At 38.7% G+C, this 15,946-nt stretch overlaps 2 protein-coding genes across 2 annotated transcripts; both read left to right on the plus strand.

Moving 5' to 3' along the window:
- Positions 1–318: 318 nt before the first annotated feature.
- Positions 319–11,807, plus strand: LOC140944703 (ATR-interacting protein-like). The gene is made up of 11 exons (XM_073393820.1): positions 319–2,566; positions 4,205–4,282; positions 4,410–4,446; positions 5,116–5,198; positions 6,054–6,136; positions 6,403–6,545; positions 7,433–7,521; positions 7,667–7,756; positions 8,440–8,531; positions 9,235–9,404; positions 10,084–11,807. Exons 1-11 carry the CDS (start codon positions 407–409, stop codon positions 10,194–10,196), a joined length of 3,138 nt encoding a protein of 1,045 aa, XP_073249921.1. The 5' UTR covers positions 319–406; the 3' UTR covers positions 10,197–11,807.
- Positions 11,808–12,518: 711 nt separating this feature from the next.
- LOC140943579 (transcription factor A, mitochondrial-like) lies at positions 12,519–15,723 on the plus strand. Its single transcript, XM_073392683.1, has one exon. The coding sequence runs from the start codon at positions 12,581–12,583 to the stop codon at positions 13,439–13,441; it is 861 nt and encodes a 286-aa protein (XP_073248784.1). The 5' UTR covers positions 12,519–12,580; the 3' UTR covers positions 13,442–15,723.
- Positions 15,724–15,946: the final 223 nt, after the last annotated feature.

Below are 15,946 nucleotides of genomic sequence, written 5' to 3' on the forward strand. Positions count from 1 at the left end.
ACTAAGCAATACAAGTCGTTATAATCAGCTTTGCAGAAGTCTTTGGACTACTCGGTTTTTGTTTTTAGCTCTCAGAGTCACGCCGGCTTCCTTCGATTCCTTGCGACAAGCGAAAGCACAGCCAATAATAACCCTTCGAATCTTTTGCGCTTCGGGTGAAATATTTTTAAGACATACTGATCCAACGTTTGGTTGCCAGCTTTGGTTAGACCCTTACCCCTTACCCATTGAGAACAACGGACGAGCTAGCTAAAGGTCAGCGGAGTTGAGCAGAAATTTACCCAGAACTCCCAAGAACTCCAAAAAAGTTCGCGGTCTTCGCGGTAAAAGTCGAGTTTCAAGAAACATCGTCTGAAAGACTATTTTTTCATAGTCAGTTGGTTAACGTGATATTCATGTCTTCTTTATGATGGCAAACTTTGGCAACGGTAGCCTTTTGGGGAACCAAAAGAGGCGCAATTTCATCTATAATCCATCTGTTTCTCGTCACCTAGCGCAAGAAAGTGGCGCCCAACTTCGATCTCGGGTGCCTAACATTAAGCATGAATCTCCGTATAAAAGGTTCAAAAACTCGAATGGCTTGCCGACAAAAAGACTAGAGGAGATTGCTACAGAAGATGCGTGCCGTGATCTACCATCAGATGCTTTTGATGAGGAGATCGTTGATGATTTTGATGATGAGTTGTTGACAGCCGAACAGCTTGACCAGTGTGATAGAATGGTTTCACGAGAGCTAGAGACGCAGCGGACAGACCATAATGTCGATTTTATCGCCAATTTACCACAGAAAGACGAGCATCGTAATGCGTCAAGGAACTTTGTTCCCTCTGCCTCACATCTAGACCGTGGACAGGGATCCTCTGATGAAGACGAGTTGCTTGCTTCTCATTGCACTCAAGACTATGCCACTTATTCCACACCCACAAAAGCCCATACAAACTTTACTGATCTACCTAGAATCCCAGTAAACGGTTCCAGGATCCTACGAGCACAAGTAGTCACAAATCCAGAGGAGACTGCAAATTGTGTCAAAACAGTGGCGAAAGGTGATTCATTATTAGAAACCTTTGTGGAACACCCTTGTGGCCCAAGCAACTTTCTGCCTAAAAGTGATACAGATTTTGTTACTACTGAGGGAAAGGCTTCCGTTGCCAATAACTTTGATAATAACTTCCATGATCACTCCAAAGAGGAACAAATGAATTCATTAAGAAAGGAAATTGAAAAATTAAAAACGGAGTTCATGTCTTCGAATGCCAAAGTCAAAAGACTTGAAGACGAAAAGTTCTGTAAAGATGGGGAGATCAGGATATTAAAGGATTCTCTCAGCTTCTTTGAAAATGAGGAGAAGAAGAGACAAGCAGAGGTTAAGGCCATCGCAGAAAAACAAGCTAGGGAACAAAGCCAACATGAGAAAGAATTACAAAAACAAGTTGAAAACTTAACCACACAAATTCAGTTTAAAGATCGGGAAATCTCTCAACTAGTCGAAAGAAACAAGAAAAGATCAAGTTCTTCAACAGAGTTGTGCAGTACTCCACAAAAGAAACCTGTGAACTTAAGTGAGGTTTTCCCAACGGGAAGCTCTTTCTTCCAAAAAAAGTCTCCTGAGGCAAAGGTGAAATCACCTAGGGCTACTAAACTGAATGTGAAGAATATGGAAACTCCAGGTAAAAACAACTCACAAAGACTCTCAGAGGGAGACAATTCTGAGAGTTCGGTACAAAGTGCAACGTCAAGCGGAGCTTCAACTATTGAGAGAACAAGAGCTCAACGCAGAGAAGCCGATGTCAGGGAAAGGCAAGCTGTCCAACTTTTCTCTCAAAATTTTCAAGATGTTGAACTTGTTCAAAACTTGATATCACCACAAGAGAAAGAACTTAACATTCCTTTCCAAGAACCTTATAACAGTACGTTAAATTATGGTAGCATAATTTCACTTTTGACTCTTGACCGGTCCTCTTTAAGCTCTTGCAGTGTAACCCAGAGAACAACACTTAATGACACAGATACTTCACACACCCTGCGTCTTTTTGACACTCAAGCAACTTCCAAACTGCAGAGATCTATTGCTGTTTTAACTCAAAAGGACTCCCTATCTGACAACCAGGATAACTCCTTAGTGCTGCAAACTTTGTCTGTACTTTTAAATCACTGTCACACACAGCGAGGCAGTGAAAACATGACTTTGCCATCATCATCTAAGCATTGCATGTTATCTCCAGCCACCAATTTTCTTCCTTTAATAGAGAGCCATATTGCAAATTATGTGGAACAGAGGACAGACAGTGGTGATGAAAACTTCTTGGGCACATGTTTGCCAAGAAGTTCCCCAACACCTGATTCCCCAGATCCAAGGGACAGCCCCAGTTTTGAAAGTGATCACACAAGAAATCTTGCTTTCTTGCAGGAAATTGCTCTTATTTCCCTGAGACTTCTAAATATTATTGTACTGTATAGCAGTGAAGTTTGTGAATTCGTTTTGAAATCTGCAAGAGTGTTTAGTGAAATTGAGAGTGATCATGAAAATGACAAAAGGGTGGACAGAGAAGTCGAAAGACAAAAGGTAAGCATTGTGCAAGTATTGTTAACAAAGTATCTACCACTAATCATTTTAAAATCATTTTCTTCTGTCTTTTAGATCTATGGTGAAGTAGGGGAAAATTTTTGATTAGTCCAAAAACAACCGCTATATTCTTACTGAGATTTTTAGGTGGCTGTGACTTTCAGGCAACCTGCTAAAATCACCATCTAGTTGACACAGTGGTGTTTAGTACTGACAGAAAAATAATATTTTTTAAGTGGGGCAATAAATCCATCGTATTTCACTTTATTTTGGTTCCCAACACTTTTGTTCGGTTGATACAAATGTGGGTAAAGAAGGTGTAATCCTCATGGCTAGAATTAATACCTGGTTGCTAAAAATGCACCAAAATGCACTTTTTATGAACCTCAGATGGAATGAAAGGGGTAAGCTGCTTGCCATTACTAACCCCTACAGACAATTCTTCCACATGAATGACCCACATTTCGATCTGATGCCTACTTCATGTTTTTCTGCGTGTAACTCAGTTTTCTGGAGAACCCTGCTTGTAGTCTACTTTTGATCTGACTGTTGACCACAGCACCCTTGACGTGTGAATTGAAGTGATATCGGAGGTAGACCAGACACGACCAGGGTCTTTGCTTAAAAGCAAGCTCTCCATTGATTCTGGGAGATGTGGGAGGGTGAACATCACACTATTATTGATGTGCCATCTTTCCCCTGCCCTAATCTTCATGCCGCACTCTTGCATAAACCTCAACCCTCACAATTTTAGGATGGTGAATTAATGCTTGTAGGCTACCAGGGTTTTTTTCTTGTGCTCTTTTTAACCCATTCGCCCCCGAACCGCCCATAACTGCCCGTGCGGATCCAGGTCCTTTCTACCCATTGTGACGTCATCAGTTTTAACGGTCAAGGACAACTTTCTTTGCTAACTTGTGCAGAGTGAAGAGATCTTTCAAACCATACCTGAATGAGCACAATTCAGTCAAGGACACCAGAGAAACAAGCAAAAAACCATGTGACATTGACCTGAAAATCTCCATGAAAATCTTGTTCCATTACCCACCTACCTTTCCTTTCACCTAATCCTAAGATCCTAAAAGCTTTCCTAAAAACTCTTCCCACCAAAATGAAGCCTACTAAATGCCCAGCAAGAGAAAAAAAAAATTGAGGCAAGAAAAGCGACAAAAGAAGGGAGGAGAGAAAGCCAAAAGTAAAAGTCAAGACTGCTGTGTCACTTTTAAACCCAAAAACTATCTCGAAATTTTGCTTTCTGCGCATGCCCGAACTTCTCAAGCTGATATTTTGCATCTGGATCAGAAGGCCGCAAAGTGTTCGACCTGTAAACCAGTTTGTGGTAAGTTTTAGCTCTTTATAGCACGACAGTGACCAGAAAACCACTCGACTAGCTTCAAAACGCGTTTTTCGGCAAAATCTCCAGGAGCGAATGGGTTAAATAACAGTGAGCATCCTGTGGATACTAAATAGCACTGCGTGCAATTACTAAATATAGACTCGAAACTCAGACAAACAAACTGAAATTAACATTAACGAATTCCTCATTTTTGTCTAACTTTTGTCATTAAATTGACGTCATTCGCCTGCTACACTATTGCAGATTTGTAGTTTTCTTTTTTTTGTTTTGTGTAAATGTAGATATTCTCCAGTGAAGAAGGAGAAGGAGCCTTTTCTCAGCACCCACTGTTTTCAAGTCTCAAAATTGCCATCAAAAAGGTAAAATCAAAATTGCTGTCAAAGCTATTCTGGAATCTACAGTTTGTGTTTTATTTTGTTTGCTTGTGTTCTTATAAAGCTGTGCCATTTATCTATACTGTCTTATAATATCTTGTTTATTTCCAAGGATCCCAACAGGCATATGGAAATAACTACAGAGAAAGGTATGGCTGATAGAGTCAGGAATTAAACAGCAGGTTGTTCAAAAGTTTGATAACGTTGGATTTATCCAGTGGATAGTGTTTCCCTAATACCTATCTACTGGATTGTGACTTATCCAGGTGTTAGTGTATATAAAACAGGTGAAGACTTGTTGTAGAAAGCAAATTCAGCTATTAAACAAATTCAAATACATGTACTGTGTGACGAGGAAATCTGGGTTGTTTACTGTCTCCGGTCTAGTTGTTTCCCTCCTGGGTGGAGGGGTGCTTTAGGAATTTTTGGGTGGGGATGTGCCGCTGGGACCCTGGAACCCTTAACCTATACCAGAGCTAGTTCAGCTGAATTTTGCTACCCTATACTAGAGTAAACTCCCCAAATCCCCCCTATCCTAGAGTAGCTGTTTTCCAGAAACTACTGAGGTCACTAGCACAGTCTAGCAAAAACAAAACCTTATACCACAATCCCTAGTCTAGATAAAATCTTCAACCAACTACTGATCAGTTTCCTAAAAAATGATACCCTATTCTAGACCCAAACGCTCTGATTTAAATGATTTTTTAAATGAGCAACCATTTTAATTGTCTGAAGGAGTTTGACTCATCCCCCTCCCCTAGAAAAATTAATTTCCAATAATTGATGTTGAGATAATGGCTTTTGATTTTTGCTTTTAGATATCAATACAAGCAGGAGAGAAAATGTTGTTGAACGTACAGAACTGCTGGGCTACCTTTTCAAACTGTTGGTACCTCAACCAGTGAGTTGTAACTACCATAAACATATTTTTGTTTGTTGCTTGGTTCAGTAACTAAGCCTCCGCCTAGTGATGATCACCTTTGGTTGTATTTATGGGTTAGTAATGTCTACGAAGCAGCGCTGATATCCTCCTTCTGGGCCCCCAATAAACAGTCTCATTGAATTACTAGAAATGCATTTTGTTTTCCTTCAACCTGATTGGCAAATCGACAATAACATTTTTAACAGTCCAATCCCAGTACACAGGTGGGGACCCAGAGCAAGGATTTTAGCCCTGTTTCACAGAAGGACTTAACCGGAAGTTTAGTTCCATCTGTGGCACAGGCTATTTATAGGTTTGAGTAATGGGTATGAAGTAATTTTCCAATATACCCTCTAATCTTACCTAGTAGTGGTCTTCTGTTGTGCCTGAAAAAAATTTCATTCAGCTCTACCTTCAAGTAACCTGGACAGGTAGTTATTCTGTTGTTTCAATATTATAGAATATTTGCTGCTCACCATTTCATTAAACATTACATGATTGTATGAAGAAAGTTAAATTTCAATGTAGCATGATAAAGAAGGCCAGGCTGAAGATAATTTGTTCGCATAAGAACACAGCTCATTGTAAATTAATATGACAAATTAATATAACAATATTATTATTTGAGCTTATTGGACATGGCAGTTACATGATTTTCATAATGAAGCACAGTATGTTAATATTATTGCCTTTGTGTTGTACTGCCTTTTATTTTCATGCAAGTATCTTGCCTCTCCTCCAATAAAAATTCTGATTCTTGGGTCATGAATTCTTGGGTAATCTTCTCAGAGATTATGTTTTTGTAAGAGTGACTTGTTGTTTGATTTTTTCTAGAAAGAATCTATGGTTGTTACTTATGCTACACTGCTAGTTTTAATATCTCTGTCAAGAAATTGTGAAGTAAAGTATTGTACAAGGTTTGTTTGTTAGTAATTATTACTGCATGTTACGGGATAATTTACTTTTGTGATTCTAGTAAAATTTTTGGTCTACTACACTCATGATTGCAGTAATGGCCAGGGTATGGACAGGTATTTTTAGGATCTGGGATTTGACCAGCATTATATTTATATTTATTATTATTATTATTATTATTATTATTATTGTTGTTGTTGCTACATGGCATAGCGTATATAGGAAATTTTTCTATCCTCATGTTATCTTTTAATTTTCCTCCAATTAGAATGTTGCCGTTACTGTCTGAGAGTCTGCTTTCTCAGTGTCTGTCCAGGGACTGGTGCTTAACATCACTGTCATTGGTCACATCAGTCCTTACCCCTCTAATACGACACCAAGGCATAGTGAAAAGGCTGTGTTCTCAATCAGGTAAATGCTTTATAATATTATAATAATCTTGATTTAAATTATTGGCCCTGCCGGCAATTTGACTGTATGTGAAAAGTAAATTCAGGGTTGTCACTAAGATTTCTAGTTGCCAGGCAAAATAAATACAAAAAGTAGGCAGGGAATCAAACAGCTAGGGATTTCTTTTCTTTCTATTTTTCTTCCGTTTTCCTTTGAAAGTAGCCGGGGAAAATCCCTAGCCCTCACCTCTTAGTGACAGTCCTGAAATTATTATAAATCATTCAAATGCCATGATTGATTCATCAGTAAGGGGTTTGTTAGGGGCGGAATGGAACAATGGAACAAACAGTGGTGTAGACGGGTGTTATTTTTTCTGCACCTTCCCCCATTGCGTGTGTCTGGTGTTCCTCACTTGCTTTGTGCTTGCTTTTGCTCACCCAAAAAAAGGAAACAATAACATCTGTTACGCAGGCTAGCACTTTGCCAAAAGTGTTCAAAAGCTTGCTCATCACTAGCTATGCTAGCACAAGCACAAGCATATCAGAAGAGTAAGCATGATGCAAGCATACAATTTAAACATAAATATGAGCATTACAAGAAGGTTATGTACTTGTTGGCATGGTTGTCACATAAGCATAAGCATAAGCATAAGCTAAACATAAGAAGAACGCAAGGTTTTGATATAAAAAAAAAAAATTATTGTGTCCATGCATATGGTTATGTAAAGGCCAAAGATCCACACTAGTGCATAAGCTCCTTATGCTCTAACTTATGCTTATGCTTGTATCACTAGTGAGGACCATGCTATGTTTATGCTTATGTTCAAGATATGCTGTTCCTTTACCCCTTTATATCTTTAGTCCTTGTTTTTAATTGCATGCTAACGTAAGAGGTTTCATTGTCAACAGGTGAATGCATTTTACTGAAGATCTACCAGGGCTTGCTGTTTAGACCAGAAGATGTTTCTGTCCATGATTATCAACAAGTTCATTTACAGGTACCAAATAAATAAAATGAGACACAACAATCATGATATCATTTTGTAAAACAATACTTGGTACATTTAATCCAGCTCTGTTTTGTTTATGAAGCCCCTACGGTAGTGGTTCAAATTTTTCTGTTGCATTTATTTCATTCCTCAGATTGTTAGCTTTGTAAATAACCTCCTTTCAAACAGTGATGCATCAATTTTGTTTTTTCATCCGGAGAGTGAATGCCACTGCAATATTGAGGTGAGAATCTACCTAATGGTAAATCTTAAATTTCAGCCTGCCCTTTGGATGAGCATTGTCAGTCTTAGTTAATGATATAGAATAACATAGCTGAACCCTTCCCTGTCCCGTTTGGCAAGTGGGCATAAAAAGTTACTTGTCCACCAAGAAAATCTATTTGTCCCAAACAACCAGACAGGAGTTTTTAAGAGATCAGCCCTTGCCCCAGTTCGGGTATTCATCTCCGTGGGCTGTGAAATTAAGCTTTAGGGCCTTGCCTTTGTCTTTTAGTTTTTCCTTGTCATTAACATAGAGGAGAATATAAGGGAAAAAAAGTTTCAAAAACACTTCTTTTAAAAAGGGCAGGCTACCTTTACCCTGGTAGTGGGATCTATGTTATGTCGTAGGTCAGAATTAAATTCAGCTTAAAAAATTTTGGATCCTAGGTTGATTCTCTAAACCCAAATGTTTTGGGCTAGTAGACAAGGGAAAAAGAAAATTACCCAAGGTTTAGTTATTTAACTTCAATTTAATTTTGATCTATAACATACTGTACTAATACATGGCTAGAAAGGATCCGTTATTTTTTAGGAGGGGTATCTAGTCGATATTTCTTTTCTTTAAACTGCAGTCACGTTATTTTAGCCAGTTTGAAAAGGTAAAGGTATTCCATGGAAAGTAAATTCTTTCCTTGTACTTTGTAGCTGATAAAGTGTCTCGTGTTGATGTTGGATAAAGTGGTCAGTTCCATGGTTCAAGTTTCATATGACTCACTGTTAAAGGATTTACAGAACCGGTGAGTGAGTTTCTGTAGAGATTGAAATGTTTCATTCTCTTTATAATTCTATTTTGTTCTTCAATAGTATAATAATTTGTATTTTAATAATATTTGACATTTGCGTACCATAAATGATCTGATGGATGCCCTGCATTTAATCTCGGGAGCCTAAGCGAGGGTTGGCATTAAACAATTAGCAATGGGCAAACTTTTGTCAATCAAACAACAGACATGAAGGAGACCATAACATTAGCCAGGGGACATTTATAAAACAGGAGTGTCCAGTACAAACTTAACAGATTAGGGGGGTGTTTATTAGACAAGAGGCATTTATCTAAGAAATGGTGTCTGTCAGATCATTTTGTGAGTTTTTAGGGTGGCTCCAAATTGACCAAACAGGCTTCTAAAGTACCGGGATGTAGAAGACCTTTTGAAACATTTCTGAAGTATTTATTATAGGCTATAAGGAGTTTGAAACAAATAATTAATAAAATGCAAACAAAGGATAATTTTGAACCACTAAACATAAATGCACGAACATACACCTGTAACATAAATTAATGTACTATGGGAAACTGCAAGATAAAGGAAAGCAGTATTAGTAATATATTAAAATAACAGTAATAATAATAATAATACTGTTAATGATAATATTAACAACATACTTTAGGATCTTCCAAAACGATGCCATTCACTCATCTGTTGTTTAATATTGTTCCAGGCAAAGTCTGGTGTTGCTTCGGCAGAGTGTGTTCCTACTGGCAACCTTGTGTTTAAATGATCGTCTTTTTGTGGAGCATCGCATTGAAGTGGAACATCAGTATGTGAATGTTATCAGCAGTGTGACCAGGCTGTATCAGCGAATTACAGGACTTATTTCAGAAGCGGAGGGTAAGTGATTTTGGATGTAAGGGTGGAACTGATCTTGCTGTAGAGTATAAATGATTGGGTACACGGAATAGCATAATTGCTGACTCCTTGTCTAATGTCAAAATCCCCCTTTGGTTCACCATTGCATACAAGGCAAGTTGAGGTAATATTTTGCAGTTAACTGAAAGTCACTTGGGGATATTATTCCAGGTACCCCTTCATTACTGTAGGACCCGAAAGGCCATCAATCGTCTTCGTTTCCTAAGAACTCTTACGTTTCACTCACAGACCTCTCCCTTTCTTTAATGAGTGGTTTAAGTACATATAACACGTGTACCATTGTAGAATAAAATACTCTGCCTTAATTCATTGTTAGCCTGCTGTGCAGCCATTTTCTGGGGGGTTGGGGTTTGCAAGAACTAGAATTCCCTTGGGTTGTGGTACACGGGGGAATAAGTTACAGGAGGCAGGTAGGAGGGCAGGGCTAGGGAGACAGCCCCACCCTACTGATTACACTTTTTACTCTCATCATCATCATCATTATCACTATGATCATCATACTTCCTCTGTCTTCAAAATCAAAGATAAGGGGCTTGCACAGGAAATGATTGGTATTCTGTCTCCAAAATAAATATGCCTGCACTATAGGCTAGCATTTTATCACCTCTGCAACCATAATTAAATTTTGTTTTGTGTTTAGTTCTTGCTGTTCAAGACCTTGTGGATTTTGAACACATTGATGGAATTGATTGGTCTCAAGAGTCTGAAGATGAGATTGATGATACCACTGAAGGAATGGATGTTGATGAGTGAATGCAGCATTAACTGAAATGGATAAAAAAAGTGTTCTTCTCCATACAGCCCTTTGCAAAAGTGTTTTTCAGCCATAATTATGCCTTATTTAGTAAACTTTATTCTCAAATGAAGGATATCCTTAAGAAGGATCTCATCTTCCCTTCTGCTTCAAAGAGGCATGTGCCTGATGTAGCTTGCATAGCAAGCATTTTCCATCGAGTTATAGTGCGAAAGTTTGAGTGAGAGCCAAAAATGGAGGAAGGGGGATGGGAAGGGGAAAAAGACGAAACTTTCCTTTCTCCCCTCCCTACCCCCTTCCCCTTCATTCCTTCTTTTTGCTCTGGTCTAACTTTTTCGACGCCGGCTATGCTTGATGGAGAGTTAGACAGTGACAGATTTAAGGGAAGCGAACTTAAGCCAGGACAAAGTAGCAACCGATATTCAAGGAAAAAAGATGTTACAGGCTATATTTTCAGCGTTGAGAATACAACTTGTGATTATCACTCACAAACAAACAAGAACTCTAAAGCTTAAGCTCTGAAACATTACCACTTTGATTGTCATGTAGTGGTAAGTATCTCCAAAAAGAAAGAATGTCTGCAGCAATATTTATTGACTAAGGTGTTTCTTCTTCAATTTAGGATATTTCATTTTCCACCCTAGTTACTACCTCTTGGTTGGGAGATAAAGTACCTCGGGAACTAACTTGTTTCTTAGGCTGAGTGAAGGCTTGTTGTGCTCTTCGTTATTTAAAATGGCGTTCCAAATCGACAATTTGGGACTTTAAGATCCAACGACGCGGACGACAACGAGAACGTCAAAAAAACAATTGGTTTAATAAGCAAAACAACAACTTCGCACGTGCATCACACTTTTTTGTACATTTCTTTCCCGTTTTTGCACGATTACGACGTTAAAAAGCCTAATTTCGCGTTTTATGGAGGACGTAAACAACCAAGGGAAATTTTATTTCTCTTTCTGAGCTTGAATTTGGTCCCTTGAAATTCAGCTTCAGGAGGGTTCGCCTACAAAGGACAAAGTAAGTGGGTAGGAATAATCGCTATAAAGATTGAAATAACGCAAATTCACTTTTTCAGCGACGTTCTTGTCGCCGTTGCGTCGTTGGTCTTAAAGTCCCTATTCTGTCAGTCGGCGCAAACTCGTAAAAAGAAAAAAAAGTACTTTTTACACAATTTGTTTTTATTTTTGTACTGGTGTTCTTTTTCTTTGGTTGTCTCTTCTTGTACATAATGTTAAAGAAAATATTGCCTCCTGTGAGGCCTACCTAATTGTTATTCTGTCAGTGATAGTACTGTATACTGTAGTTTAATGATTTAAGACGACGGAGGAAAAGTCCTTCAGATGTAGTTGTAAATAGTTTTTGATGGTATTGTATTGTTTCTAAGGTTATTGTAGACTAATCCTGGCTAACATCTGCTAAAAATCATTCACAAAATTACCTTTGAACATCCAGAAGTAAAAAAAAAGTAAATTCTAAGAAGTAAAACGAACCAATCTTTTTTTTTAATCATAGGAAAAAAGAAAATAAATGTTTTGAAGATGCAGTTTGCCATCCGTAACTTTGAAATTTTCAAGGTGGCATCTTGACTAGAAATATTGCCCTTCAATTGACCTTACACCCCAATATGATTTTATTGGTTCATCCCTTTTGTCTTCCCTACCGCACACATATTTTCAGACCTCTTGTGACTTCTTCCTTTTGTCTTCGTGTAACAAGGAATCTTAGTTTTCGTACTAAAGTTTAAAGTTTTTTTTTGTTTAATTCTGGAAACCCTAGATTTCATGGGCTCATAGCTTTTGTACTTTCTTAGCTTTGTTTTCAGCGTTCCTTTGGAAAACTGCAAATACTGATTGTTGAATCCAAAGCCGATTTTCAGGATTTTTTCGTTTCATTATGAATCTAAAGAATCCCCACCACTCCTTGTTATTTACGTCAAGGGTTAATGATCGGCTCCTTTTCTTTGGATATGATCCGGAAAAAGCACACGCGACAAACAGTCGTCTTCTTGTGAAAAATTGAGTCTCTCCACGTTCTACCAGGTTACGACCTTACGATGTACTACGTGTGTACTGGCTGTACTGTTCTGTCACGCTTAAAAGGCCATTTTATATTCGTCGTAACGAACGCGCGTGTTATTTAATTTTTAAAAGTGGAGGGAGAGAAAAGTGCGAAAGTGCGAGGGAGCCTTTTACTTTCTCCCCAAATCCCCATCCAGGTCAGAAAGGTTCCAGTGCTATGAAACTTTGGTGTTTCTCGTCACGCAACTAGAGGAGGTTGTGTGACTGAGACTTTCTCGCAAGGCACAACGGGAAGGCTTTGTGTTGGCGGTTGAACGTGGAGGCGCATTTCGAATGAATGTGCAGTGTTCGTGTTCAATAATATGAGCCTTTTTCGTCTTTGTTACACCTTTGTACGAGAACCTTTGTCAATTCGACAGGTTTTCTTACCTCGCACGTTGGTAAGCCATGGATTTAGCATTCTTAAGACAAAACCTGCTAAAGTAGAGATTCCGAAGCACCCTCCAAATTCGTTCATGTTGTTCGTGAACGCGAACCGCTCTCTCACTCAGAGCGAATACCCGGACAAGAAACCTAAAGAAATCATGTCACTTTTGTCCGATAAGTGGAGGAAAATGTCTGAAGATGAAAAGGCTCCATACAAGAATGCTTATGCTTCAAGGATGAAAGAATACAACGCGCCATTGGCAAAGATCCCCAAGAAACCCCCGGGCGTGTTTGGTTTGTTTTTGAAGGAGAAGTACTCCGAAGTTGAATCCAATAATCCTGGTGTTAAAACCCCAGAAATTATGTCTGCTATATCCGATGAGTGGAATGGTCTTTCAGATTCGGAGAAAGAACAATGGCAAGAGAAACGGGAGATACTAATGCAGCAGTACAAGGAGCAAGTGATGAACTTCGGGCATGGAATGTCCGCGGAGGAGCGCGCTTTCATCGAGAAAAAGCGAGGCGCATTGGTACACAAAATCGAGAAAGAAAAGAAGATGCTGTTAGGGTACCCTAAAAGGCCGCTTTCAGCTTTTATTCTTTTCTCCCAAAAGAACGCCGAAGCGGAGGGTGTGGCAAACCTTCCTGTAGCTGAACGAGCGAAAATAATGGGGCGCAAATGGCGCGAATTGTCCTCAGTAGAGAAGGAGGTGTACTTTGAGGAAAGCCGCAAAGCACGTGAAAAGTTTCAAAAGGATGTAGCAGAGTGGAAGGAAAACAACCCAGAAGATGCATAAAATGTTAAAAATGTACTGTAGTAACTTAAAATTCTTGTGAGAAACAAAGGGAATAGTGTGTAACATGGCTACTGGTTTGAAACTAGTAATTTACATATGTCTGGATGGTAACAGTAGAGTTTCCCATGGTGATATTCCACCAGACTGTGAATGGGCCCTTTAGTCTTCCTAGAGGTCTGTACTTGTAGGGCACCTTTAATCAGCCTACGAACAGGCTTGGCTGGTTGTCCACATGCTCTAATGTGTAAGTCAGTTTGAATCAGGAGCCCATAAACCGGAGCGCGCAACTTCCATGTGCTCATGTCACAGTGCTTTCATGGACCAGTTTATTTTTAGAACAGTTTGACGTGAGTTTTGAATATCCAAACCAGTCAGCAAAACCCAGAGACCAAAAAATGATATTAATAGTTAGTTTTCCTTTTTGATATCTTGTACTTCAGAGATTCTATTTTCACAGGAAAAAGTGCCCTTAAATGTGCTAAAAATAAACTGGTTCGTAAAGACGCCTTGACATAGGCCTAGTATGGGAGTAGCTCACTCTGGGTTATGGGCTCCCTTTTTTAACTGCCCTCTCCTCACTCCAGGCAGAGTGACCTGGAGTGAGGAGGGCCTGTTTGTAAGAGGTGAGCCAGCCTGCTCTTGTTACTTTTTCATAAGTACAACAAAAATTTTATATTAAGAAACAAGCAAGAAGCTGAGCCAGGCGAATAAGGTGGACCCCCATATACAAGGACGGGGATGCTTGTCGTCTCGCTCAGGGGTTAAATTGCAAATTTTGGCGTCAGCTAGGGTGTTTTGACCAAAAATTGTTATAATTGCCCATGCAAATATTACTTAGGGTGGTGCTTAAAGAAATTTACCAAAAAATTCTGTGACGCTGACCACACAGAAATCTAACATCTCAAAAAGAACACGACATCCCTGGCACGACACGACACACTTCAACTCTTATTTAGATGTCTGGTTTAGTATGGTCTACTTCTTGACGGGTCAGTTTAAACTTGAGCCACACCCACATTGGTCTCCCTTAGGGGTTTACGGTACGACTACTGTAACCGGGGCCACTTAGACAAAGTTGACCAATCAGAATACTGGAAAATCACAATACATTCCAATTAAGTTGGTTATGGGCCAATCAGCAGCTTGTAAAAAAAAAAACAATAAGTTACTCAAAGTACAAAATTTAAATATTAATAGCAAAAGTTTTTCAAGAAAGCAAAATGTTTCACCAGACAATGTCTTTGTATTTGAAACTTTACTTATAACACACAGGAGACATTATTTGTTGGACACAAGCTGTCATTGAATTTCATGTACCAGCAATTTCTTTGTTACCATTGCCTCGCTTTGAAATAACATGTGACCGCAAGTCAAATTATAACTAATGTTTATGCTTTTTGCCTCTGTCGGTCTCTCTAAGGGACCTCAGGAAACGCTGGCTTTCTGCAGCTGGTTCAAAATGTCACGTCTGTAGGTTGTGATTGGTGAATACCAATACATGTTGTTTATTTCGTTTCATGGTAATTTTGATTGACATCTAACTTTCTCGGAATATGTATAGTTATTTTCCTATAATCCGATTGGTCAAGCATCCCTGTCACTTTTATGTGGGAGTCCCCCTTCCAGGAGCATGACAAACTTAGTTAATTTGGAATTAAAGCAAGAGCACACTCTACTGAAAAAGGACACAATCATATGAGTTAACGGCTTAGTGTGCTTGAACCCAATTTCTTGAGCCAGTCAGACGCTGTAATGTTACCCCCAGTTTCTCAAACCTCTGGATAATAGCATGAATTTGCTTTTTCCCAAGGTGCTTTGAGAAACAGGGATTCCACTGCACTTGGGATTGGTTTGTGTTAATTGACTGTGCATTACACAATTTCATTACCTTACAAAGCAGTTGCAAATCAGACCTTTCTTTGGCTTGCTCATGGACACATCAAGTTCTTCTTCCCCAAGAATGTGCACTCTAATAACAGAGGTAACATTCTGGAATTTCTGAAACAATAGACTCTTTGAGATCCCTTCACTTATGTTTCTCATGAGCTTTCTTTCTTCAGTTGTCTAGGTCTACTTGTAGAGATTTAAATAATGTTGGAGCCCTATTGAATATTTATTTTTATAATAGATAAAAGAAGTGACCTCTTTTAAAGGATAATATTACAATAATGTTATTACTCATGAATGAAATTAACTGTTAACTGGTAACTAAAAAACAATAAGAACTTATAGTTTTTCAGATAATTGTTTTCAAATAAAGTTGTTTAGTTATTGTTATGTTATTTGCTAGTTACATTTCCTGGATACCCCTAATAAAGTTGGTGCAAGTCTGATAGAACATTAACCATAAAATACTTTCCATACTCTATTTTGGTAACACTTGGGTTTTTCAAACATAAAGAAAAGAAAAGTAAGCTTAATCTCAACAACACGAAAAGCCTTTGGATTGTTTCACTTAATGAAAGGCACATTTGCTGAACTCCTATCTGCGACTTTCACGTTCCC

The sequence above is a fragment of the Porites lutea genome, chromosome 7 (genome assembly GCF_958299795.1).
Source record: "Porites lutea chromosome 7, jaPorLute2.1, whole genome shotgun sequence".
Lineage (NCBI taxonomy): Eukaryota > Metazoa > Cnidaria > Anthozoa > Scleractinia > Poritidae > Porites > Porites lutea.